The sequence below is a fragment of the Falco naumanni genome, chromosome 3, assembly GCF_017639655.2.
Source record: "Falco naumanni isolate bFalNau1 chromosome 3, bFalNau1.pat, whole genome shotgun sequence".
NCBI classification, from domain to species: Eukaryota; Metazoa; Chordata; class Aves; order Falconiformes; family Falconidae; genus Falco; species Falco naumanni.
In genome coordinates this window covers 27,446,512-27,470,784 of record NC_054056.1, presented here as the reverse complement: position 1 = coordinate 27,470,784, position 24,273 = coordinate 27,446,512, and the positions used below count along the sequence as shown (strand labels likewise).

Here is a 24,273-nt window from a genome sequence, read left to right as displayed (position 1 = left end):
CCCAGAGAAGCTGTGGATGCCCCATCCCTGGACATGTTCCAGGCCAGGCTGGATGGGGCTTTGAGCGACCTGGTCTAGTGGAAGGTGTCCCTGCCCATGGCAGGGGGGTTGGAACTAGATGGTTTTTGTGGTCCCTTCCAACCCAAACCATGCTGTGAAGGTTTGCAGTGTACTCCTGTCCCCAGACTGCATCAAACTCAGATGCCCATATGCTGCCAACTGTTATTACAGCTGCTATTTATTGCAGTAATCCCTGTGCGAATGGTACTATTTCAAATATTTTTCCTTCAGAATAAAAACATATAGGTGATACACATTTGAGCATCAGAGAAGCAGAAACACCCAACAGCTGCCCTGGAGTTTAATGCTGTCTGTTGCTGAACATGCACTATCTCTGCCCAAGCAGGGGAGGCTTTGGATGGAAAGGTTCATTCTTCAGAGATAACTGTATAATGGGACACTTCCCTCTGTCGCTGTCAAAACAGGATGCGGAGGGCACACAGCTCTACCGGAGCAGCCACATGGGCTGCATGCAAAGAGGCTCGGAGACTGGAAGGGAACGGCACAGAAGTGGCTGCTCTCTTCCCTCACCACCTGCGGGATAAGTACCTGCCTGGGAAATCTCCCTCACTGGCATCAGGGCTCCTGCGCTTCCTCCCAGCCTCCAAATGTCCCTCCTAAGGCAGCTATAAAATGCCTCCTTGGGGGGTTGAGAGGGATGCAGGACAGCTCGTGCAGTGGGCTCTCCTCCTGGGTTTTCCCAGCAGGATCCCACACCACCTCGCAGAAGGGGAAGGCTGTTGCTTTCCTCCTCTGTGGGAATTAGTCTTCTTCTCCCTGTTTAATCAAACCAGCCCCATGGCTCTAAGCTGAGCAAAGTAGACAATCAAAAGTTTCACTAGACATTGCCCTCCCCAGTCCTTGTGGGATGGCACAGACCGCTTGCTTTAAGGTAATGAATAGGATCCACTCCAGCAAAAAGGAGTGTTGGGTCTGTTCTGTCACACGCACCCTCGCTTTCAAATTCCGAGTATTTTCACAAACTGAAAATAAAAAGAGACAGTTGCAAAAGCAACTTCCATACTCTTCCCTCCCACCCCCACGCTACCTATGCTCAGCTCTCCTTAAAGGTGCCTTTTTTCCTTCCCAAACAAGCTTTTAAATACCCAGTATTATGGTGATCCTTGACCGGTGCAGTTAAAAACACCCATCTGTAACATTGCCTTCACTTAAGTGAACGCTTGGTGTAACCTCCACTTCTGAAAATAACATATTCTGCCTTGAATATTCTCAGCTGTGTCTCTGGGAAACTGAATATGAGCTTATTGCCAGATTCTGATTCTAATAAAATTAATGGAAATTTTGCCAGTGACTTCAAATGGTCCAGATATTATTCTCCGGGCCAACTCCTCTGAAATTATCCCAGTTCAAACCTAGAGTAATTGCACTGATTTCGGCAGGGCTAGCCTGGCTTTACTCATCCAGCCCCAGCCAGGTCCGTGAGATCGGAGATCAGCATATGGAAGAGCTGCTTCTCGCTCAGCCTGGCCGCTGTTATCAGCGGGGCGGGTGGTGGGTTTTAATTCTGCTTTATGAAAGGGACTGAAATCAGAGCTGCGACCTTAGACCATCCCCGCAGGAACCGGTATGTTCCTTACGGCAGGATAACGGGTTCCACCGTACGCAGAGGAGGCAGATGGGTGCTTCACCGGCCGGGGCTGGCGAGGGTACCCGTGCCTCGCCCCTCACCGGTGACTCCACGCACGGGTTTGCAAGGTAGTCCGGTAAAAGCCGTAGGATGCTGCAACCCGTTACACCGACCCGTAGGGGTTAGCGCAGGCAGCGCTCCACCTATTCTCAGGACAAACAACCTACATCCACGGGCTGGGGGCGGGGGGGTGGCCGAGACCCCTCCTCCGCAGGGCAGGGAGGCAAGGCTAAGGCGGCCGGTGCCGCTGCCTTTGCGGCGCGCCGCCCCAGCGCAGCAAACCGGTGACAACCGACGGGGCCGGCGCTTCCCAACCTGCTCCGCCGCCCGCCGCTCCCCCCCGCCCCCGCGGGGCCGCGCTACCTGCGCGCTCGCCCCCTCCCCGCCCCGGAGGAGCGGCCGCCCGCCCCGCCGAGAGGCGGGCGCGCCGGGGAGCTGCCTTCGCCGCCCGCAGCCCCGCGCCGGCCAGCCCGCGGGGACCGGGGCTGCAGCCGCTGCGGTCGCTCGCTCGCTCGCTGCCGGGCAGGGGATAGTTTGCCGCTCTTCCTCCTCCTCCTCCTTCGTCCCCCGTGCGCAGACCCCGCGGGCGCCCCCGGGCAGGGGCATGGCGCACTGAGCGGCCGGGCCGGCGGCGGCCCCGCCGCACCTGAGCGGCGGGGCGGGGGGGGGAGGAGGGCTGCGCCGCGGTGCCCCGCGGGCGGCCATGCGCGGCGGCGGGGGCGAGCGCTGAGCCCCGCTGGCCTGGCTGCCCCCCGCCGGCCCGGGCCGTAGCCGCCGCGGGGGGGCAGGGCTGGAGGGCGGCGGGGAGCCCCCGGGGAGAGGGGGAAGCGGGGACCTCGCCTGCCTCCGCCCGGCCGAGCGCCATGCCGCGGCGGCTGGCCTGGCTGTGCTGCTGCTGGGCGCTGCTGCTGGGCGCCTGCCGCCCCGCGGAGCCCGCGCTGCCCGCCGAGGGCGCGGAGCCGCCGCCGCCCGCCGCCGCCTCGGGCTTCCTCTACCGGCGGCTGAAGTCGCACGAGAAGCGGGAGATGCAGCGGGAGATCCTCTCGGTGCTGGGGCTGCCCCACCGCCCCCGGCCGCTGCCGCGGGAGCCGCCGGCCCCGCCGCCGGGGCGCCTGACGGCGGCGCCGCGCTTCATGCTGGACCTGTACCACGCCCTGGCCGAGGGCGCGGAGGGCAGCGCGGGCGCGGAGCGCAGCGGCCGCCCGCCGCCCCCCGCCCCGCCGCCGCTGCCCAGCGCGCAGGACAGCGCCTTCCTCAACGACGCCGACATGGTCATGAGCTTCGTCAACCTGGGTGAGTGCGGGGCTGCGCGGAGCCCACCCCCCGCCTCCCGGCCGGAGGGGGCGGCTGCTGCCCGGGCGGCGCGGCGGGGGCGGGGGGTGCCGGCCGGGCCCCACCGCGGGCCGCCGGGGAGGGACGCGCACGTCGGGGATGGGCAGAAACCTCCCATCCCTCTCGCGAACGCTGGAAAAACAATGCCCCGGAACGCAAAACCCGAGGGGGACGACAGAGAAAAGGGTGTATTGTCGGTTTATTTTTTTAATAGCCTCTTGTTCTCGCTGTGATGATAGGGGCCAGAGCCCCCTCGCTCGGGTTGACACCCCCCCCCCCCCCCCCCCCCAGCTCCGGTTCCCGGGCAGTGGAGCCGCGGCCGCGCAAGTTGCGCGGGGCCCGGCGGGGCTGCAGGGCTCCCGGAGCAAAGCGCGTCCCGCGCCCCGCTGTCCCCGTCCCCTCTCCTCTGGTGTGAGCTGGCGTGGTGATGAATATGTGACTCTGTGTAGGATATTCTGCTGAGCGAGTCCGGGAACGTGATAAAAATCCCTGTTGTGTGGAAATCTTGAAATAAGTTGTGTTCGATGCCAGCCTGCGCTCCAAGCATGTCGCACAGCCAGTGCGGTACTGATGCGAAGGGCTCCGAGGTGGGTATTTCGGTGGAAAGCCATTAAACGTTTTTACTTGAAGGAGCCCTGAATACTTGTCTGCAATTGTAAGGAAACAGTGTAATTAGATTCAGCCTAATGTGGAGAATGAAAATATTTCAGTTGGCAAATTGCAGTTCCTTTTCTTAGGGAATTTCTGCGAAGCTCAAGTGTCTTTGCTGGTCGGCTAAAAACTGTCTTTACACTAGTGCTGCCAGAGTTGCGCACCAGGACAATGGCACCTGTGAACAGCTTGCTTTGGTTTAAAAAAAAATACAAATTGTCGTGCGTTTTCTCATCTAGAGCAGGGATATGTTGCTGCTGAGGGAAGTTTCTCTCAGCTCCCAGCAGTGGCAGGTGTGTTCAATGGCTTTGCACCACGGTGTATGTATTTAGAACAAGAGCTGGGTAATTGTACCTGGTGACAGTTCTGTAATAGGTCAGAAGGGCCCCCCTTGTGCAGCAAATGCTTGTTGAAGGGGTTTGTCTGCGTTGACGTCGGGGTGACTGCCAGTTGTGTGGGCACAGCTGAGCGGCCTGGGGTGCTCAGCCCTTGCAGCAGTGCAGAGCCCTGCGGGCTCCACGTATGGCGAGGATACCTGTCAGGGTCTCAGCCTTCTCCTTTAAAATTAGCTTGGTGATGTTTAAATGGTGCTGCCATCTCGGGGCTCTGATGCGTTTGACTGAGACGTCCTGAAATCGTCCATCAATGAAGTCAGCGTGGTCAGAGTCTAGCTGGGACCCTGAGATGTGGGAATATTGTCCAGGGTTCGAGTCCAAAGGGCAGCTGCTTGGGTGCTTCTCCCCTCCCAGCCTCCCCAAGCCTCTGCATCCTTTGAATACACGGCGCTGCTGCCACTGTCTCTGCTTTTTGCCTTGGGGACTTCGAGGACGTATACTTGGAGCTGTGAATTTAAGAAGAGTGGTGTTGGCTGTAGCTGTCTGTAAGCAATCCCCATAGCAATTTCTATTTAAAGGACGCAGAGCAAGGTGCTTGCAAGGGGCTGGGTGGTTCCCAGAAGAGCTGATTTCGGGAAGAAACGTGAGCATGTGGTGTTTTAGAAGGTATTTAGCTGCCTACTTTGTAAAGCACCAGGAGAGCGGTACTAGACGGTAGACCTGGAAGGATTTTCTTTTGAAAATAAAAAAAAAAATTCATATGATTCAAATCAGTTCTGATAATTTGGATCTAGACACTTATGTAACAACAAGGAAAATTATTCATGTAGTGTAGTAAAATAGCACGACTGAAATGCTAGTTATGAGTCTCAGGAAGTATGAATCAACTGCAGAAATTTCTCATCAACTTCCAAGTTCCGAGTCATAAACCATAATGTCATTTAACGTGATTGTTTGTTACCAGAGTGTTGGCAAATCGACGGGCTGAGACTGAACAGCTGTTCGGCTGTTTTCTCTAGCGCCTCTGACATGTCAGGGATTTTTGGGGGTCTTTCACATGCATATTGACATTTACTTTTCCAATAAACAATAATTAATGCCAGAAAACTAGAGGAAGCCTGAGGTTATATTGCGATATGGAAACTGAAGGTGTGATGGGAGAAAGCCAGCCTGCGATCTAGCAAATGGCTTATCAGATGTAGTCTAGGAAATGCAGCAAAAGATGGTGGGATCGCAGCAGCAAGGGAAGACTGCCTGACCCCAAGGACGCTGGCTATTCCAATGAAGTGTGTGCCAGGCAACCCTGAAAACCCACAGCTGGAGTCTCCTTATAAGCAGACACTGCCAGCATTTTTTTATGTGGCGTTTTCTGCATGTGATCAGGCATATAATAGCTTAAAACTGGTTACAATTGGCTTCTGAAGAACTTCGCGTTCAATCTTAAAGACATCCATCCCGTTCCATTACTGAAGGGGCAGCTGCCAAAGGGATGTGAGGGGCCCTTGCCGTCTGTTCTCGTCGAATCAGGACTGTATGGTATCCCGTGGGTACACCGGGTGCAGGCTGCCCTGAAGATGTGTGCAGCTGCGTGGGTGTGAAGGCAGTGCAGGTGACCTGCCTTCAGGTGCTGCTGCTGCTGCAGCCCAGAACCAGGCAGACATTTGATGATGCATCTTGTTGTGCTGGGAAGCCGTGATCTAGATCAGCTGTGGGGAGAAGTCCTGCTTTGTGGTGAAAGTTTGCAGGTGTTCTTTTGAAGTGTATTTAATTTTTCCAGCCCTGGAGCCCAAAAAGCGTCAGTAGCTTGTAGATGCTGCTGACTTTAAATGTGTGGTGCTCCAGCCCTTCCTGACCAGCACACATATTCCTTCAGTCTGAGGATACAGCAGATGTGGTTTCTGTCTGGGGCAGACTATGTTTTCCTATGTGCTCAGGGTAAAAGTCCTGCGTGTCAAGGTCTTACAAAGCTGAGGGACTTTGGTGAGGTCTTGGATTATTCAGGCAGTGCAGGCTTGTCCCAGGCTCAAAGGTGATGTCTGGAGAGACAATTTCATAAAAAAAAAAAAAAAAAAAAGTGATAAAAGAGGGGCACAGGGGTGTGGAGGTTCTGCAGATGCAGGGAGTTGCTGTCTTGCTGGCAGGATAAGAAACATCAGTCTTAGAAGTCTAGAGTCTGGGATTTATCCTGCCTGCCTGATGATGTCTGCACTGTAGTATGGACTTGCAAGGTGTGGGCGATGATTCCCAGAGGGGCTGACTATAGGGGATCTTTGAGTGTCCAGGGTTTCCAGGAGATGCTTAGCACTTTGTTTTAAAAGGCACCTGGAGAGTGTTATCAGACAGTAGAAAAAAATTATTTGTTCCCATTACAAGTAAAATTAAGATATAAACCAGTTCAGGTAAGTTAGATGATAAATTTCATTTATCAGCTTAGATACCAAAAAATAATTTGACAGAAAATGTCATCTACCCTCGGTAAACCTGGTTGTTGTTTTGGGAAGATGATCCTAAAAGTGTCTATTTCAGGTGTTTTCACTAGGGTGAGGCACCTGAAACATGCCTGTTTCTTTCCATTTCCCACATAGGAAGTTTGGATATCTAGCGCGGATGGAAACATCCACATTTTAGGTCTATTTGGGATTTATCAGACCAAGCAGGGTACTGACTTTTTATGCCAAGGGAATGACTGTCCAGCAGGGTTGGGGTGCTGTGGTGGTGGTGGTGCATTCTGGACCAGCAGATGTCCTTGTGAAACTGTTCGGCTCCTCCTGGAGGAACATCCTGGGTACAAACGTAGAGCTAGCATGACTTGACACAGCATTGCTGGGGAAAATAACATCTACTAATGTTTCCTGTTTGACTAATGTACCTTCCTGGTGGCACCAGGTGTGGAGATCCCTCTTTGAGGCGGTGACGTTGGATTGACAGCTGGACTCAGGCAAGCATCCCTACATTTTGCTGCCAGGACTGTTTTAGCAAGATAGGTATCGAGCTCCTCACAACAAACCCCTTCTCTTTTCGGTCCAGGGAGATGAGGAGAGAGGGGTCACTGCTCAACCTAAGCTGCAGACTGATGCCGGGGGCTGTGGCAGATCTGAGGTCTCCCTTGTTTCTTCTGGCTCATCAGTGCTGATGTGTAGGAGGCTGCTCTCCAGCTCCTGTTTCACTGCCTGATGTCTTCAGAGAGTAGTGTGTACCATGTGTAGCAGCAGGAAGAAGACTTTTGAGGACTTCGCTACTTTAACTGTGGCCAGAATTATTCCCTGTGCTGTTGGACAGTCCTGTGTTAACACGGGGAACAAGCTTTTCAGGTCTTCACCCATGCTTTCCTATCCTGGCATCCACGCCGAGGGGAAAAAAAGCAACATGCTTCCCACTAGAAAACCCAAGGAATCCAGTGACCGTCTTTGTGGGTTTCTGCTGTGACCCAGATCTGGGGCTGCTGACAGCTGGATGGCTGTGCAGGAAACATCTGAACCCACCAAACCCTCCAGAGATAAGGACAGCTAAAAGTGTTCTTTTGAGGTGTGGTGCCTGGTTATCCACGACGTCGTGCCTTTTTGTAGCAGGCTAAGAGCGTGGATTTACTGTATCTCTGGACTTTTGGAGAGGGGGTTTCCCCCTTTGTCACAAGAGCTGCAGGTCTCTTGGGAGGACTTCAGGCAGAGGGATGAGGGGAAGCCCAGCTGTTTGCCAGGCAGTCCTGCAGGCAGCCGTGAGGCTTTTCCACGTGATTTGAGTTGGGACCATGATGAAAAGCCTCTTTCGTTTTCGAATCCCAAACCCCCAGGCAATTCCTGTCTTCCCTGCAAGACTTCAAGTATCTGCTGGGGCAAGGGTGCTCCCTTTCAGTGCCAGGGAGCTGCTGGGAGGTCAGCGTAGGGCTCGCTGTGCAAATGCTCTCTCTTCCCTTGCCTATAAAGCAGCAACTTACGGATGCGCTGTCTTCCAAACAGGCTTTTCATCTTTTTGGCAGCCATCACCTGCCAGATTTCCTTCTAGGAATGATCTTGCACAAATCCATAGCAGCTTAGGCGCAAGCAGTGTGCCTTCGCTCCGCATGGCTTTTCGCAGGAGGGAAGCAGTGCTCCAGCATCCTTGTGTGCATTCCTAAAGCAGGTGAATTTTTTCATCTGAAGGATTTGATCAGCCCACCTGTCTTTTTCCTGGTATCATGCTTGCTGTCAGGGGATATGAAATTAGGCAACCAAGATGTATCAGGGACGTTGCCTGATTATGTTGATGGGACCATACCATTCATACTGTCATCCCATCTGTTTATACTCTTGGCCACATGTTGTAAAGGTCAAGACATCTACTCACAGGGAATAACTGGAGTGTGTGATGCTGTGGATCTGGCTGTGCTGCCAGCTGGCTGAGTACAGCCTCGCGCTTTCGGCATGTGAGCAGCGTCCTCCATGTGTGTCCAAAGCAGGCCAGTATTGGAAAACATGAAGCTGATGATGGGAATGAATTTACTGACTTCTGCCAAGCCTTGTATACCGGCCTTTGATGCCAAGACAGATCCCAAGTGTCAGAGAGCAGCCCTACATTTGCCGTTCAACTGATGCAGCTCAAGGTCTTCATTTATGTCATCTCCTTGAAGTAGTCATCGCTTGCAAGCTGCCTGCTAGTGTGCAGCTGCCTGACGACATGATTAAAGAAAGGGCAAATGGTCTCTTAAAAGTCCTTAGCTCCTCTAGACCCTGAATTTAAGGGACTGCAGTCATCCTCCTGCCTGTGGGCAGGAGCGCTGGAAGATGTGTGGCTTGTGGAGAAGCTGCTGTTCAAAACCTGCATTGTTGAAATGAGTGGAGAGTCACGTTTGTGCAAGCAGTTTATCCAGGTCCAAGTGTCATCTGGACTAAGCTACTGGAACCTGACTGTGTGGCATTAGCGGGACAATTCTTTGTCTTGTGAAAGCTTTTCAGAGCTTGAAAATTTACAGTCTCAAATTCGGGTAGAATGTTGAAGTCTTACTTACAACAACAACAAAAAGTGATTGTAATTGGAAAAAGTTAGTAGTGCCAAAACAGTCTTGATTGATTCGAGTCCAATTTTGTATGTGTAAATAACGAAAAAGTTGCATTTTGAAATACAAACCCAGGTGTGTGGGTGGTTTTTTGGATTTTTTTTTTTTTTGTAGAAATAAAAGCAGCGCTTCCTAATTCTTTTCCTCAAACAAAGTTGAAACTAAAAAGCTTCTTGTAAAAAGGTTTTCTTTTGGCAGTTTTCTTCCAGCTGAACGTGGCTTCATCACAAAATCACTTTGGGTAGCAGTTGCAGATGTCTTCTGCTGAGCTCCTGCAGGGACTTCTTGCTGCAGGCTTGCATCTCCACTGACGAGCTGCAGGTCCTTGCTGGCTCTAGTGGTGATGCTCTCTCTCGTAGTTTTAAATATAAACTTCTAAGTGGTGTTTGTGATTTAGGAGGAAGGAAGGTGGTTTTTAGACTTTCCATGTTGTGGAGGCATGATTCTTTTTAAGTCATCTTGCCTCATTGCAAACTTGTGGGGGGTTAGACGAAGGTACGAGTTACTTGGGATGTAAACAGTCCCATCTTGTGTTTCTCCTGTATCCCGAAAGATGCACGGTGATGCTGTGAGGTGCAGCCCACCTACTAATCATTTAGTGTTTCCATTTGACCATTTGTATAGTGATGTGAAACAGAGAGCAAACGCTATTGCCTGAATGGAAAAATGGCTCGTGGTTGAGACATTCCCATTGGTTTTAGCAGGCATGAGACCCCAGAGCCTGGGAGACCGAGGCTGATGGACCAGAAAGTCTTCTGTGCACCTGGTTATTGGAGGTTGGTGTTTGGTCACCCCTTGTTTGATGGGGCAACGGTTTCAAGCTGAAAAAGGGTGGATTTACATTGGCTAAAAGGAAGAAATTTTTTATAATGAGAGTGGTAAGACACTGGAACAGGTTGCCCGGAGAAGCTGTGGATGCCCCATCCTTGCAAGTGTTCAAGGCCAGTGGATGAGGCTTTGAGTGACCTGGTCTGGTGAATGACGTCCCTGCTTGTGGCAGGGAGGTTGAACTGGATGATTTTTTGAAGGTCCCTTCCAACCCAAACCACCTGTGATTCTAAACATGGAAAGGGCATTTGGGACTGGGATTCTCCAGCTGTGGTACACCGTGGAAAAGGCATTTGGGACTGGGATTCTCCAGCTGTGGTATACCAAGGGCAAGGGGACATGCGTGAAAACAGTTCAGTGGGTTGTTCCTTTCCACATTTTTTCCAGTTGTGGCTGGCAGAGGATGAGGAGCGGTGCCTCCTGCACGGCTGCAGTGCCTGTAGCAGGGGTGGCCAGCACCAGCACCCTGAAGAGGTGCCCACTCCCTGGGGAGCCCTGTGGCCCCACGCTTGCACCCGGAGCAGGTTCCCAAGGCGGTGGCTTTGGGAAGAGCATGGGGCTGCAGCTGCCGCAGGGCTGTTGCAGGAGAAAAAAAGCTTAATTAAAGTAACTGAGCCCCTGTGGGATTGCAGGGGTGTTTAATACATTGGACTGGACTTTGATTCCTAAAACGTGCAGTGGATCAGGGCCAGTATTTCTTCAACTGTCAGTTACTTAAGAAACAGCCCTGTAGGACTGGGTAGATTTTTGGGGTGGGTTTTTTTCTTTGTTTGTTTTGGGTTCCTTTTTTTTTTTTTGGTGATGGCATGAGATGATTTTTTGTTTTGTTGTTCAGGGCACAAAGATTTTGACAGCACTGCCTTCAGCTCTTTTTATTATACATTGCAGTGTTCATCATAGCACAATGACAGAATTGAATCACTGGTAGCAACAGTGGGAATTTTTGGCAAAAAAGGATAATGTAGACAGAGCCGAAGTGTTCTGCTAACTAAAACAGTAGCTGTATTTTCAGAGAGCTAGACATGACTGTTTTGATCCAACGTGGTGTTAATCGCGAGAATACTTAACTGCTTTCCTATGAACTTTCCCCTTAAAAATATCCAATGATATCACCTGATGTTTTGCACGAATGCTTGGTATAACCAGAATTTAGAACAGCTGGCTCCATATAAACTTGGAATATTCATAGGTCAACTATTAGTGTATAAATAAAAACATTTTGAAAATGAAAACAGAAGCACAGTATTTGAAATATACTCAGCGTGCAGATGTACTTCATGGCTTGAATAGCTTTACAAATTAATCAAGACAGCCTTAACACTTGTTCTGAAGAAGTCAAATTTCTTGATACTAAATGAGAAAGTGTTTTTCAAGCAGTATTGCAAAGATGTGTTATTCCGTGTATTTTAGTGGTCATTTGCAGTATGAGAGATGTATGAATCTGCTATTAGAAGCCCCCTTTTAAAGATTTATTTGATCAACCCAAAATCTTACTGGTGGCAGATGGAGACCCACGATTTCTTTTATCAAGCACAGGCTGTAAAATACTCTGTGTTTAAAGTGTGCATGCAAATGTTGACGGTGAGGTGTACTACAGTGTTCTTATCTTGTCACTTACTGCATCGCGTTCGTGTGGTGTATACAGTCAAGGCATTAGACACTCTGTTTGCACAAGGGCTGAGGGGTGACATAATGTCTATTGAAGCACAGGCGTTCAGCTCCACACCAGGCAACAACGAGCACTTAAAAAATGAGAACAGATGAGAGCTTGTGGGCAGGCTGTGATAGTCGCACCCGTAAGCCGGGAGGTGTTGGAGGGAGGAAAGGGTCCACAGTTTTGGTGTGAAACAGAGGTGCATTCTCACATTCTTATGTCTCCTGGGCTTTCCAGACTATCTGAGAGAGAAATCCAGGAGAGTGAAGCTGTAAGCAGTCAGTCCCAGTCCTTTTACAAGAAACAGAATTGTCCAAACGAGTTGGAAAAAATGTTGAACTGTAACAAGCACGTACAAGATGCAAGAGTCCTGTCTGCCACTGGTTTTGTAAACTCTGTAATAAATATTGTTTGGATGTGAACACTTACCGCAGCCTAACTTCCATATTTCTCAAACCGCCTCAGAAGTATCTGGATGAAGGCTCGGTATCAGGGAGTAAAGCGGGCAGAGCTTTAGTTCCTCATATCGCAGAGGCGCAACCTCCCTGTGGCCAAATCCAGATGAGCCAGGGCTGAAGTGGTGATCTTTAATCGCCAGATGCTCTGCAGGAAAAAAGGAAGAAGCATTTTCTGTCACTTCCCATGGGCTTCCCATTCATGTTCCTTCTCTTCTTACACCCATACTGGTGGCACAGTCCAGCTCAACCATGATAAACAACACTTCTCTGTGCGGGAAGAGGCCTCACGAGCTATTAATATAGCTGTGTCTTCATCATGGTGCCAAGCCTGTTTCTTCAACATGTTTGCGTGCAAGCACTGAGGGGCTTCTCCACAAACCTTGTCCTGTGTACATGATTTTGGTGCAGAATAGTAGGAGCATAGTTTTAAAATTTAAGCCTGGTATGGAATTGGTATTTGAGTAACTACAGAAAGATTTGATCCACAAGTACAGAACCCAGGTGCTTGACTGACAAGCAATGAAGTTTGGAGAAGAAACCTTTCATTTTAGAAAAGCAGCAGTCTCTCTTGCCCACAAACTGTCATCCCGAGACCGCATTTCAAACATGCAGACCCTTTTGCTTAATTATTGTAACATCAAACGCCTTTGACATGAAAGGGACCAAGCAGTGGCTATGCAAGATAATGATTTGTTTATAAAAATAATTTAAACAGCATATGAAAAGGATAAACATGCATGTCCTGCCAAAATTCACTGTATGTTCTGCAGGCTTTGGTGATTGTGAATCTCTTGGCTTGCCCTTTCAATATATATATTTTTTTTTTAACCCACAAAGAATAAAAGGCAGAGGGGGAAGGGAGTGAAGAAAAAAGGGAGACTTAAAAAAATTGTTCTCATATTTAAGGAAGTTCCAACTTACTATGCTATGGAATATAGCTGGAGAGAAAATACATTTGTTTAATGTACTACAGTAGAGATTTTCACTTGGAGATGCCTGTGTCTTGTCTCTTTTCATGTGATAGTTTTTACACTTCAGTGATTGTAGCAGCTGTCCTGTCCAAAAATGTTCCATTCTGTGGGATGCGTAATGCTCGTTACTTATAAGACAACGTAAGGCTACCGCTCTGTCTCTTATTCAGGACCTCAAAACACTTGATAAGCGTTGACGACTCACAGCGTGCTCTGATGAATGTAAACCGCTACTACACTCATGTTCCAAGTGGCTGATCTGAGGCTTGGAGGGCACCACTGGACCGGGGCAGCGATGAGGTCTCTGACATTCCTGCTTCTAGTCCTGCAATCTAACTGTGAAACTACGTGCTGTGTTACTGTCCTGGCAGGTCCCCAGGTGGCTCATGGAGTTGGTGGAACAGTAGGTTCTTACTCTGTGAAACCCGTCCTTCTTCAGGTTGCAGCATCAGTCAGCTGGAGACCACAGTTTCTCATTTGGCCTGGGGTTTAGTCATTCTGGCTTACGACCCTTGCTCATCAGCATTGCACGAGCTGTGCCTTCTGCAACCACAGCCTGTTAGGGATGTGCTTCTCAGCCGTGCTTGCACACAGCTCAACATCAGTAACACCTCTGACCTCTCTGGGCGCTACCTGAACGTGAATGCCCACCAGACATGCATTTGTATATGATGTCTGCTGTGTGCCATAGGTGATGGCTTTTGCAAGAGAGCAGCTCTTCATTTTAGATCTCTGACCTGAGCAGCGCAGGAGATGCCTGGGTGCAGTGGGTGGTAGCCTGAGCGTGTAGGCAGGCTCTGGTTTTGCGCCTGTGTTGAAGTACACCTCTTGTGCATGGGTGTAAGCTGGCATCTGTGCAGAGGTGAATAGGAAAAATGAAAGTGGTCACAACCTAGCCCAGTTTTCAGTTGAAACTATTGTGGAGCCTTGTAAAGGTCTGGTTGACTTTTGGTAACGTCCATAACGGTAACATCTGTGCTGCAGAGTTGTAATGTCTCTTGGTAATGTCCATACTGCAGGCGCGGGGAAGCTGATGGTAGGTGTTCTTCTGAGTTAACTGATAGTTTTGTTGAAAAACTCTGAATAATAGTGCAGTGTAATGGCTGAAGTCAGTATAATGACTCCTTTATATTTCAGGAGCTATTGGGATTGGGTCTGCCTGATACTTCTGCTATCGCTAGTCTCAGTAAAAACGATTTTATGGGGTCCCAAAACAGTCTGTTGCTTCTGGCAGCCAGAGAGCTGGCAGCTCCAACTCACTGACGCTTGAAGAGATAGTTCATTAATTCATGGCACTTTCCAGAATAAACATGGCAAACCTCCTCTGAAATAACAGACGGTAAATCCTCCTTGTCACTCAAGACTGCACATTTGTCTTCAGAAAGGGGCCGTGAAAGAAGCTGTCCATCTCCTAATGAATGAGAAAATAAATAGAAGGGGAATTGTGTGTTGTGTCATACTTGATGGGGCGAAGCTTCAGGCTGGAATAACAACGAGCCTTTCCTCCCGTCTTATCCCTGTTAAACGTGGACCTGACCCATGCAACGCCCACCAGGCAGGCTATCAGGTGCTGTAAACTGTCACAGCTCTCCAGCAGGGATCCCTGGTGGGAATGACAGCCTTTTTCACTCCTGCTTTGACTCTTTTTGGGAAGGTAGATTTCAGCAGCTCTCAGCTTTGGGTCCTTGGGGATGGGACCCTCTGGTTTCTCTGTGCTGCGAGGTTTGTGAAGGTTGTTAGAAGCTGGGGTTGCTCGGAGCGCACAGATGTTTTGTGCAGCTTGTTATTTTCTATGTTGGAGGTTATGAGTCAGATTACTGTTACCAAAATGTTTATGTGAAATCATTTCTGAGTCATATATTTGCATCATATACAACCTGTCTGACAATCAAAACATTCAGTGCTCAGCTAATGATTATATTAAGTTTTCCGACACTCTGCTCCAACATAACATAATTACACGGCAAAGTGCAATATATTACTTTGACAGGGTTCTTCATGCGTCTTGTGATGTCAGAACAGCATCATCGCTATTATTTGAAATTATCAGAGAAACATGGACTTTGTTGCACGAAACAAAGTTAAAAATAGGGAGAGACAGTCCCTCAGAAACAAAATGCCCTGCCAGTGTTCCTGGATGTGGGCTTTTTTGGCCCCCAGTAAAAAAACACCCATGTATTTTGAGAAGTTGCATAGTGCTTTTAACCTTGTTCTATCCAGAGAGGTGCCTGATCAGGGCTTGTTGGGGAACTGGGTTATAGCTGTGTATATCTGCATGGAGAAATCGTTTGGCTACTGGGATTCAGCAGCTGCCTGGGAGGCTCTTTGGTGGTTTCTGTATAATACATTTTGTAAGACGGAACCAGAGTATTTTTAGCACCATGGAAGACATAAACAGTCTGTAAACTACAACTTAATGCACGCTGTGTGTATCTCTTGTGTGAGCTCTAGCATAAATATGGGTTGCTTACAGAAGTATTCTGGGTAATCGGAGCAAACATTTAAATTACATTTACCTTCAGATGCGTGAGAGCTAGGGCAGGAGTGTTCGCTGCCGTGTCCCAGTGAATTCAGTAACTCCTTTTTAATTGTTTATTCTAGAATGAGATGGGGGAAAAACAAAGTGCTCCTCAAGTCTGTCCTGAGGAAACGGTCAGGGAGATGAAAAGTGCGTAAGGGCATAGGGCTGCTGTTTGTTTGTTTTTAGATAACCGGCCATGAACAAACTTAGGGGTATTGAAATGGAAAATGATTTTAGGGCTGACGTGTCTGAATTTGGTGTACAGTCTTTTGGAAATGGCTTTGGGAGCTTGGTTACAAGCGTGGAGGGCACTGGCCAGTCCCTTTAAATATAAAATATCATTGCGTTTAATCGCTCTTACTGAACTGGCCGAGTGCAAAGCGCAGGGTGGATTATGATGACATTCTTTATGTTCCTACTGAGAAGAGTATGGACAATACAGCAGTGGACTTTCCTGGCTACAAGTGTCTGAACTGTGCTTAGTAATCAGGGAGCCTGTGCTTGGAGTAATAAAACGCATCCCCGTGCAGTATTAGCGAGCACCATCTTTGCTTATGCACTCTCCTTGGCCAGCATCAGTGGCAAATACATAATTGGACTATGAGGACCAATATATTGTGAAGTGTAGTGGAAAATGCCCAAAAAATTTCAGTTGGATGAAGTCCATTTGTCCTGTGCTAATTTCTAGCCCTGTAAACAAACACAGCTGCTGAGTGTAGAATCAGTGCTCAGAGTGGTTAAAAACAGTGATGCATTGCTAGTGAGATCACGGCAGAAAAAATATGTAACATATGAGGCTGCAGTAAGGATCAAGACTATCCTCAGCTCTGATTAATTGTTTCTGTGTATATGTATTTTCATCTGTTTATGATGCTGTATGGAAACTAGAATGTAAAGATGGCTTTTTAATTGCTCGACCATTCAGCAGAGACAGTATGAGTGTTAAGTATTGGTGAGCCATTTGTCATGATCTTCTGTGAAACGGTCTGAATTATTGACCAAAGGCTTAATGAATCTATATGTACGTATTTTATATTTCTCTTTTCCATAACAGTATGTCATTGATTTGGTCATCTGGGCTTTGTTCTTATTTGTTTATATATATGAAGGATCCATGCAGGTAGGTTTCCCTGTCATTTCATCTTTATTAAGATGTCTTTTAAAGTACTGCAGTGCTGAACAAGGGGCGTGAGGCTTCAAACATTAGAAACCTGAGGGCCAAGCCTGCTAGGTCATTGGCAAAGCAGCAGCACTTACACTGTAATTTGTCTTGTGTCCCAGTTGTATGTTTTGACATCCCAGAGCTGACTAATTGCCCTGGGGAAAAAAAGGAGTAAAGAACCGTCTCAGTTACTGTGCTAGAAAAGACAGCTTCCATCCTCTTCTGTCCATCGCATCAGTTATTTCATGACTGCTGCATGGTCACCCCCAGATCTAGCACAGCAGGACTCCCATGGCTTGCCCCAATGCAATTAAATAATGTGCTTGACGTGGTATTGTGCAGCACCTATCCTACCTGAGCATTAAAGAGATTTCTTTTTCCTCCTTGGCTTTAAGAGAAGACTAAAGGAGGTAGATAGTTCAGGTAGAAAGTAGTGGAGAGTAGATGAGACAGAGTATTAATCACCATGTATGATTGATCAGAGATGTTGTTAGGGAATCCTCCAGCACAGCACACTTGTTTGTGTGTTGTGTATTGAGGATGGCTGAGATACAAGATCTACATGCTCCATGTGAGGGTCTGTTTCTGACAAAGCTGTGGTGGTACCTGTAAGGGCTTTTTGCCAGGTGATTTGCCTGGTCCTTGGCCAGCTTGGTTGTGCATGGAGGTTCTGAAACTGAGACAGATGCCCTGGCTCCTCTGTGGTTTGCTTTGGGGTCTGCAGTGGCAAGGCAGGTCTCTGGGAGCTCCTGGCTCTCCACTGCTCATCCTGTCCCAGGGGCCTTGACAAGCTGCCTAGAACCCCCAAGAGTGGCAGGTTATCTCTTGCTGCAAATCTGCGTCTGCTTTGTAATAATAAAATCTTCTATGAGATAGACTTGGTCTTTTGAATAGCTTTGGTATGAAAGCTTTGGACATTTCATAGCCATCTCAGGCTTCGAATTGTGCAAGGTGCTTCACTCCATGCTCTCCGGTGGTATGTGGTGGTGCCACCCTCTGCAGAAGCCGCTTGGGGCTTGAGAAATAATTAGGTGTTCACATTGCTCTGCACTGGATTGTGCCATTGTGACTTCTGTCGTGGCTGCAGAATGCTACCGGGGTCCGTCAGTGGCTCAGGTTCTGGAAACTCTCCTTGCCACTACTCCAGCTCAACTACGCGCTGGCATGGAGAGTTTAAATCTCCAACTGTCAGTCTGGCACTTTCCATAAACACTGAATTGACTCAGAGTGGCTAGGTCTAGTGCTATAAAACATACTGTTCAGGTCTTACTGCCAGAAAAAAAAAATTACCTGTAAATAGCAGACTTACAGCATAGGGGCTTATTTCTGTGCTTACGCTTCTTACATTTCCATTTTTGCACCAGCTTGGCGAGAAGTTAACTTAAATGTCAAAACTATTTTTATGTAAATATATGCATTATTGAATTTGTTACTCATAAAGCAAATACTACTTTAAACCCACACAAAACAGCTGAAGCTATATATATTTTCTCACTACTGAATTTGGCTTTTAAAAACTTGGAGTGGACTGTCCAAAATAAAGTTAGGAATCAAGGGCACTTTATTTTCCAGCTAGCAACATATGTATTCTTGGCTTTGGGCTGTACCAGTTTGAGATGTAAGAAAACCTGGATTTGTACGACAGATCCTCTCAGCAATTAAAACAAGAGAGAGGTACCATGGTTAAATAAGTATATTATTTAATATATTAAACTAGCAAATGTTTCTAAAATTCTACAAAGCTACAGAAAAATAAGAAGGACTATTAAGAAGCCTTGAAGGCTTTAGTATCAGTGGGTTTCTAATGTGTTTCTCCTGCTGAAAGTACAGCCTCGTGCCAGGTTCAGAGGCAGCAGTTACCTGGAGAAAAGGCTGTAGTCTGCAAAGAGTCCCGTAGATTTCACTGATGCTATTTGAGGAGTATGAACAGCAGAACCTGCCCTGAGCAAGTACAAACAAAACCAAAGCTGGGCTTGGGATTATGTACTAAGCCCAGGTTGTAGTGGCCTGGAAGGAGATGCTCACTCTCTTTCCTGGGATTCATGGCTTGTCTCCACATCATGCGTTTTCATGCCCCACCGCCCTCCTGCCTGTGGGAAGTTACCTGAGGTTGGTATCAGTTCCCGAAGATAAGGTGGGAAAAGTCACTTCAGAAGTTTACATGGACAAAGGCTTGTTCCTGAATCCAAAGGACACCTTGCCAGTGCTCTGCCACCGTCTCCTGGTGGGATTCACTGTATTGCCACTGTTTTATCCCTACCTGCCATGTGCGCAGTGCCAGAGCTGCCGTAGCAGTCGTGCATTGGTTTTGCCTGGTCCTCTGCTGCAGGCAGGGCTCCCCCGAGCACACGGGCACGTTCAGGCTGATAGGGATGCAAAGAAGCAAGGTAGAGGAAGAAAGGAATCCTCAGCAGAACCACATGCAATCTGCCAACCCAGATTGCAGTTCAGTTTTAAGTCAGTTATGCAGCAATTCAGACCACCTTAGGCTGGGTTGCAGGATGCTATGTGCTACAGGAACGGCACCCATCGCTGCTCCTGCTTTTTCTAGTTCAAGAAACACAAGCTTTGGTCGAGGAGAAAAAACGTCAGAGTGCTTTCTGAGGCAGATGGCCTGGGACAGCTGCCTTGGTTATCTGAGGCTGAAGTTAATGTGAAGCACAACTGGGGAAAACCCCTGAAAACCCCTGTTAAAATGTTGGGTGCAATCACAAGCAAAATTTGGAAGACTCCACCAGTGTCAGAGCAAATGCTGCAGCCGCTCATGGGTGGGTCACGTCCAGCTGATGGCTTGGGCTGACTTCATGGGCATGGGGGAGAGGAGAAAAACTGGGGGCAGGAGGAATGAACTGGACCGGAGAGATGGGTATGTTCATGGGTCCTGGCTCTCACACATGTAGGCAAGTGAATTTGAAGGATGGCGGCGAAGAGATTCTAGTTTTCTAAAAATAATATTTTCAGTTGGTTGAAACCACAGCTCTTGCTGTTGCAGCTTTTGATTCTTTTTCCTCTTCCATCTTTCCTAGTTTGCATGAATCAGACCTGTGCAAACACTAGTAACGGTGCTTCGTTGCTGTGACCGCGGAGCTGCATGGAAGAGGCAAGGCTCACAGGCTCACAAGTCTGCCATCTTTGTTAGACCAACTGATGGAGCTGAGGGAACAGGCATCTCTCTATCCTAAAAGCCTTTTTGTCCGTGAGATCCCCTGTGCATCCCTGGGTGGTGTCCTCTCGAGCTCCCCAGGTGGCTTTCCGAGCGAGGAGTGAGCTGGCTCTGCCTGGTGGTGTCCGGGAGGGACATCTGAGGAAATGATGCTGTTCTGCTTTTCTTGCGATGTCCTCTCCTAGGAAACCGGATCGTAATGTTCTTTATTCTTTCTCATTAAACGCAGTGTGTGTTAAAAGGCTGCTGAGCGTAGGCTGCTCCGGGTTGTCTTTGAACACAAGCCTTAAGGAAAAACTGAAACAACAGATGAATAAAATGGTCGTGGTTTCACTTGCGCCATAAACGCTTTTCCTTTTTAAATACATTTTTGGAAGGTGAGAGGAAACCAGTAACAATCAAGTTTAAAGCAAGAAGTCTTTCCTTTATGTGACTAAGACACATGATTCATCTTGACCAGCTTCATTTTTAAGTCATTCTGCTTGTGCTGCCTTCGTTCCCTGAACTTATTTTGTTAACCTTGCCACCTGAACAAATAAAGCGTGTGCCGTCATGTGGTGTTCCCTTAATTGTGTACCTGCTGGTCACAGTTGGGATGCCTGTAGTTTCACCTGCTTCTGTACGTAGCCAAAGGACAATTAATCTTGCAGATTTTTTTGCAACCTTTGAAAACTTCTTTTGGGTATTGTGCAGATTATGTGAATGCACTTAGATGTCCTGTTTTTCCATTGCTTTGGCATTTCTGCATGTGCTTGGAGTGCAGAGGTAGTAAGCTAAGGTGCGACAGTTGGTACTTTTGTAAGTAGTGGTGGTGCACACAGAAAGCCCAAATCTGAGCAAGAAAGGTAAATTGACGCTGGGACTAGTGAGGACCCTCAGGACCATTACAGACAATGAAGGTGTAGGCATTTTGTCCAGCAAACTCCACAGAAATCCTTCCCAGTTTTCCCCTGTGTCTCACAGGTCACAGGACCAGCTGTCCAGCTGCCCTGGAAAAAAAAATTAAGAGCACAGAAGCAAAGACCAGTGCCTACAGCTGTAAGCAGCCAGGGAGGTGTGCCCAGGAGCAGGAAAGATCAGCAGTGTCGCTGGTGGCTTGGGTCCTCACGGCAGTGCGGCAGCTGCTAGGTGATGTTCCCAGGTGGGACATGGACTGTCCTCAGTGTTATAGAGGGAAGAGAAAATGCCTAACGTGCAAACTCTCCCTGCTTCTTTGATTTGAGGAAAATTTCTTTGCTGGTCTTAGGCTTTGCAGGCGTTATCTTTGCATGTGATTGTCAGTAACTCGGTCATTGGATCCCAGTACGCTCTTGCCCCATGGGAGTTGCTGAGGTTCTTTCTGTAGCTGGGGTCATTATCTGATGCTTTGCAGGACCACAGGAAAAAAGGCTCAGACCATTGATGTAAGTCATGAAATGTGGGACTAATACAGTGTAACTCTGGGCCAAACAAACATCAGAAAAACAATGATCACCTCCAACTTCATTGCACTCTGACAGTGCTGACAAATTTGGCACCTCTGGCCTCATTTCCCAAGTATCAGGTTCCCATTTCAGGAGCTTCAGGAGCAGTGGCTAAGTAGGACAAAGCACACCCCAACTTTTCTCCCAGTTTTTCATGTAGATGTGTGCATGCTGTGCTCACGCTGTCTTCCCCTCCTGCTCGACACTGTCAGCTTTCTCTTTGGGAAATCTAAAATTTGCAGCGAGAAGTGTTGGAGGTGGCTTGTGAGAGATGTAAAACACAGATGCTGTGTATTAGCTGGGTGGAAGGACCTACTTTTATTGAAATTTGGCTTTTTGGTCTGACTTGTGACATCTATACTGGTATAATAACACGTGCATTAATATTTGTAGAAGCAGTGACTGAATGTTATTGTTCAATGAGTGGCCCAGGCACGAGTGTGGGTTTGAGTAGTTTGACGTTATCCCCTTACTATGTATATGACAGAGAATGAACTCAAAGGATCTCCCACTACATGCAGAATTATTTCAAGTGGTATGTGGTCAGTAGGTGCTCTGTGTCGGGGTAACTGCTTTAATTGGGATATTTTTCAAGAGAATTAGACAGTTTAATGATAATGGGGGAAAAAAACTAGAGTGTAACTGAAACAGCATTAACAGATTGTCTCTTGGAATGCAATCAGCGAGCGGTAAGGGTTGTTAAATAGATACAAAATGTAAGTGACTCTACTGCTAATAAAGAAGCAGCTAAATAAATATTTCAAGAAAACAGTGAAGTCAAATTGCAATACATTTTATTATTTAGTGCACTTTTAAGGCCCCAGGACAGGGATATATCTGCATTCAGGAAAGCACTTAAGCACATGCTTTCCTGAATAGGGATAGTCTAAGGCTTGTACTTAAGTGCTTTCCTGAACATGGGCCAAAGCCTTCCAAGAGTTTATTTTAAAGATACTCTTCCCTTAATTAAAACACTTGGTCAAATTTAACAATTAGGTGTCAGCTTGCTTACTGTCACACAGCAACGTTCTGTAACAGCAGGCGGTAGCACTGTACAATGACTGAGGCCAGGAAGCGAAGACTGCTTCATCGGTTGACACTAGGAGAGGAAACTTGGGTTTTATGGGCCTCCCAATAGTTCCCTCCGGCGAGTGCCGGCGGTCTAAAATAAATTGAAGAGCTCTGCCAAGAAGCGGCCCAAAACTGTTTACAGGGTCTGTACTGGAACCAGCCTTGGCTTGAGGCTTCTCCCCGCTGTGGCAGCGCCGGCGCTCTCGCTGGTGCCATCGGTACGTGTGGCTGGACCGCAGGCATCCCGCCAGATGTTTTGTTCCATTTATGCAGATGTTAAATTTTTATTTGATTGTTCCTCACGAGCATCCAGTTGCTCTTTTTCTCGCTTTGGTGGCTGGGAGCCAGGTGTGCTAATGGCACTATCAGATGAGCTAGAGAAAGAGGAGTCATTGCAATGTTGCTTTCCCCCCTGCCCCCCGCCCCAGGGTCCTGGCTGGTCTCTGTAGCTCTGAAATGTAGGATGGAGGGCTGCTCGGTCCTGCTGCTTGGTCCTCCAACCCTTCTCTGTGTTTGGTGTTCATTGCCTCCTACCCGGAGGAGCAAGAGCTCCCAAAGCCGTTGGGAGGGAGAGGTGGGGTCCTGTCACACTAGTAATGATGGAAATAAAGCTGTTCTGGGACATGCTGGCAAGAAGCCCCTGTGCCCTGAGGAGGTGGCCTTCAAGCATCTCCTGCAGTGCCAGTAAATGTTCTTTTCTAGCAGCTCAGAGGCAGACAAGTAACTTTGATGAGATGGTTTCCATACCGAGCTCACCCGAGGCCCTGTCCTTTGGGTGTTCCTGTCCAGAAGCCATGCTGGTGAGGTGCTGGAGGTGGCTCCTGTCTCGTAGCAGCCTCAGCTGACCTACAGATGAGGAAACGCACTCTTTAGTTTTCCTGAGGCGTTGGACTTGTTTATAAACAAGTTGTATATGGTTTGAAAGCCTGTTACATTTTCTTTCTCTCCTCTTAGGTTTAATGGGTTTGCCCTTTGCCTCATAACCGGAGCGGTTCGGTGTCTTCCTCCTGTCGACCACGGTTGTCCTGTCTTGCTTATTGATATTTCCGTTGTTCCATAATTTGAGATCTGTAATTGCAGGATAGCTTGCAGCAGGCTAAGCCCTTACCTTTGTGTGGGTGCCTTCCTTTGAGGGACACCTGCGTAGGGTTTTCCTCCGGTTGCAGTAACCTTGATTTTGTAAGTCAGCATTTGACTTCTCAAGTTGGTAAGTGTTAGCCGTGGCCGAGCTTTTAAAGGCAAGGTGAAGGCAAGTCCGTACCACATTCAAAACTGCTCCTCAAAGACTTTCCCATACAAAGCCTTGCATGCTGTTGTCCCCTCCTTGTGCTTTTGGATGTGGTTTCTACCTGAGCTTGGAGGACCTAAGGCTTGCTTTCGGCTCCTCTGGGAAAGGAGGCGAGCAACGAAAGAGAAAACAATTTTCCTGAAAAAAAGGTGAAGAAGGACATAAGGTTTGATAAGCAAAAGACTGCAGGCTGGACCCCCGATAGTTGGATTTTCCATTTTATGGAGAATGTGCCAAAATACTACAATAAAATACATAATGTGTTTCCTCCGCCTTCCCATTGTAAAACTTGAGAGTCATGGCATATTAACCAAAACCAGATACAGCCATCAAGTTTCCATACTCTGAAGCAGTATAGGGTGGGGTGAAGCTGGTATTAATAGGTCTATTCATCACAATAAATTTTCCTGGTAGATGTGGGTGGTTCAGACTCGGTCAAGAAATGGCTCAGAAGTGATCAGTCTCCACCCAGAGAAGCAGGAATTTGTAGCAGGGAGTGTCCCACATACCGGTAATAAAAAATGATGGTTAACTGAAGAGTCTTTGCTTCAAGGGTTTTATTTTAAATTCAGGTGAGCTGAGGTTTAGGTAGTGCCAAGACTCATTTTGGTTCCCCAGCTGTTTTTTAATGTAACT

General features: G+C 48.1%; 1 protein-coding gene across 1 annotated transcript in view; it reads left to right on the top strand.

Annotated features, from left to right (window-relative positions):
• The first annotated feature begins 2,132 nt into the window (after positions 1–2,132).
• Positions 2,133–24,273, top strand: part of BMP6 (bone morphogenetic protein 6) — a 93,122-nt gene continuing 70,981 nt past the window's right edge. Inside the window, exon 1 of the mRNA XM_040586478.1 lies at positions 2,133–3,001. Within this exon, the coding sequence (XP_040442412.1) occupies positions 2,572–3,001 (430 nt within the window). The 5' untranslated portion in view covers positions 2,133–2,571. The remainder of the gene's footprint in view (positions 3,002–24,273) is intronic.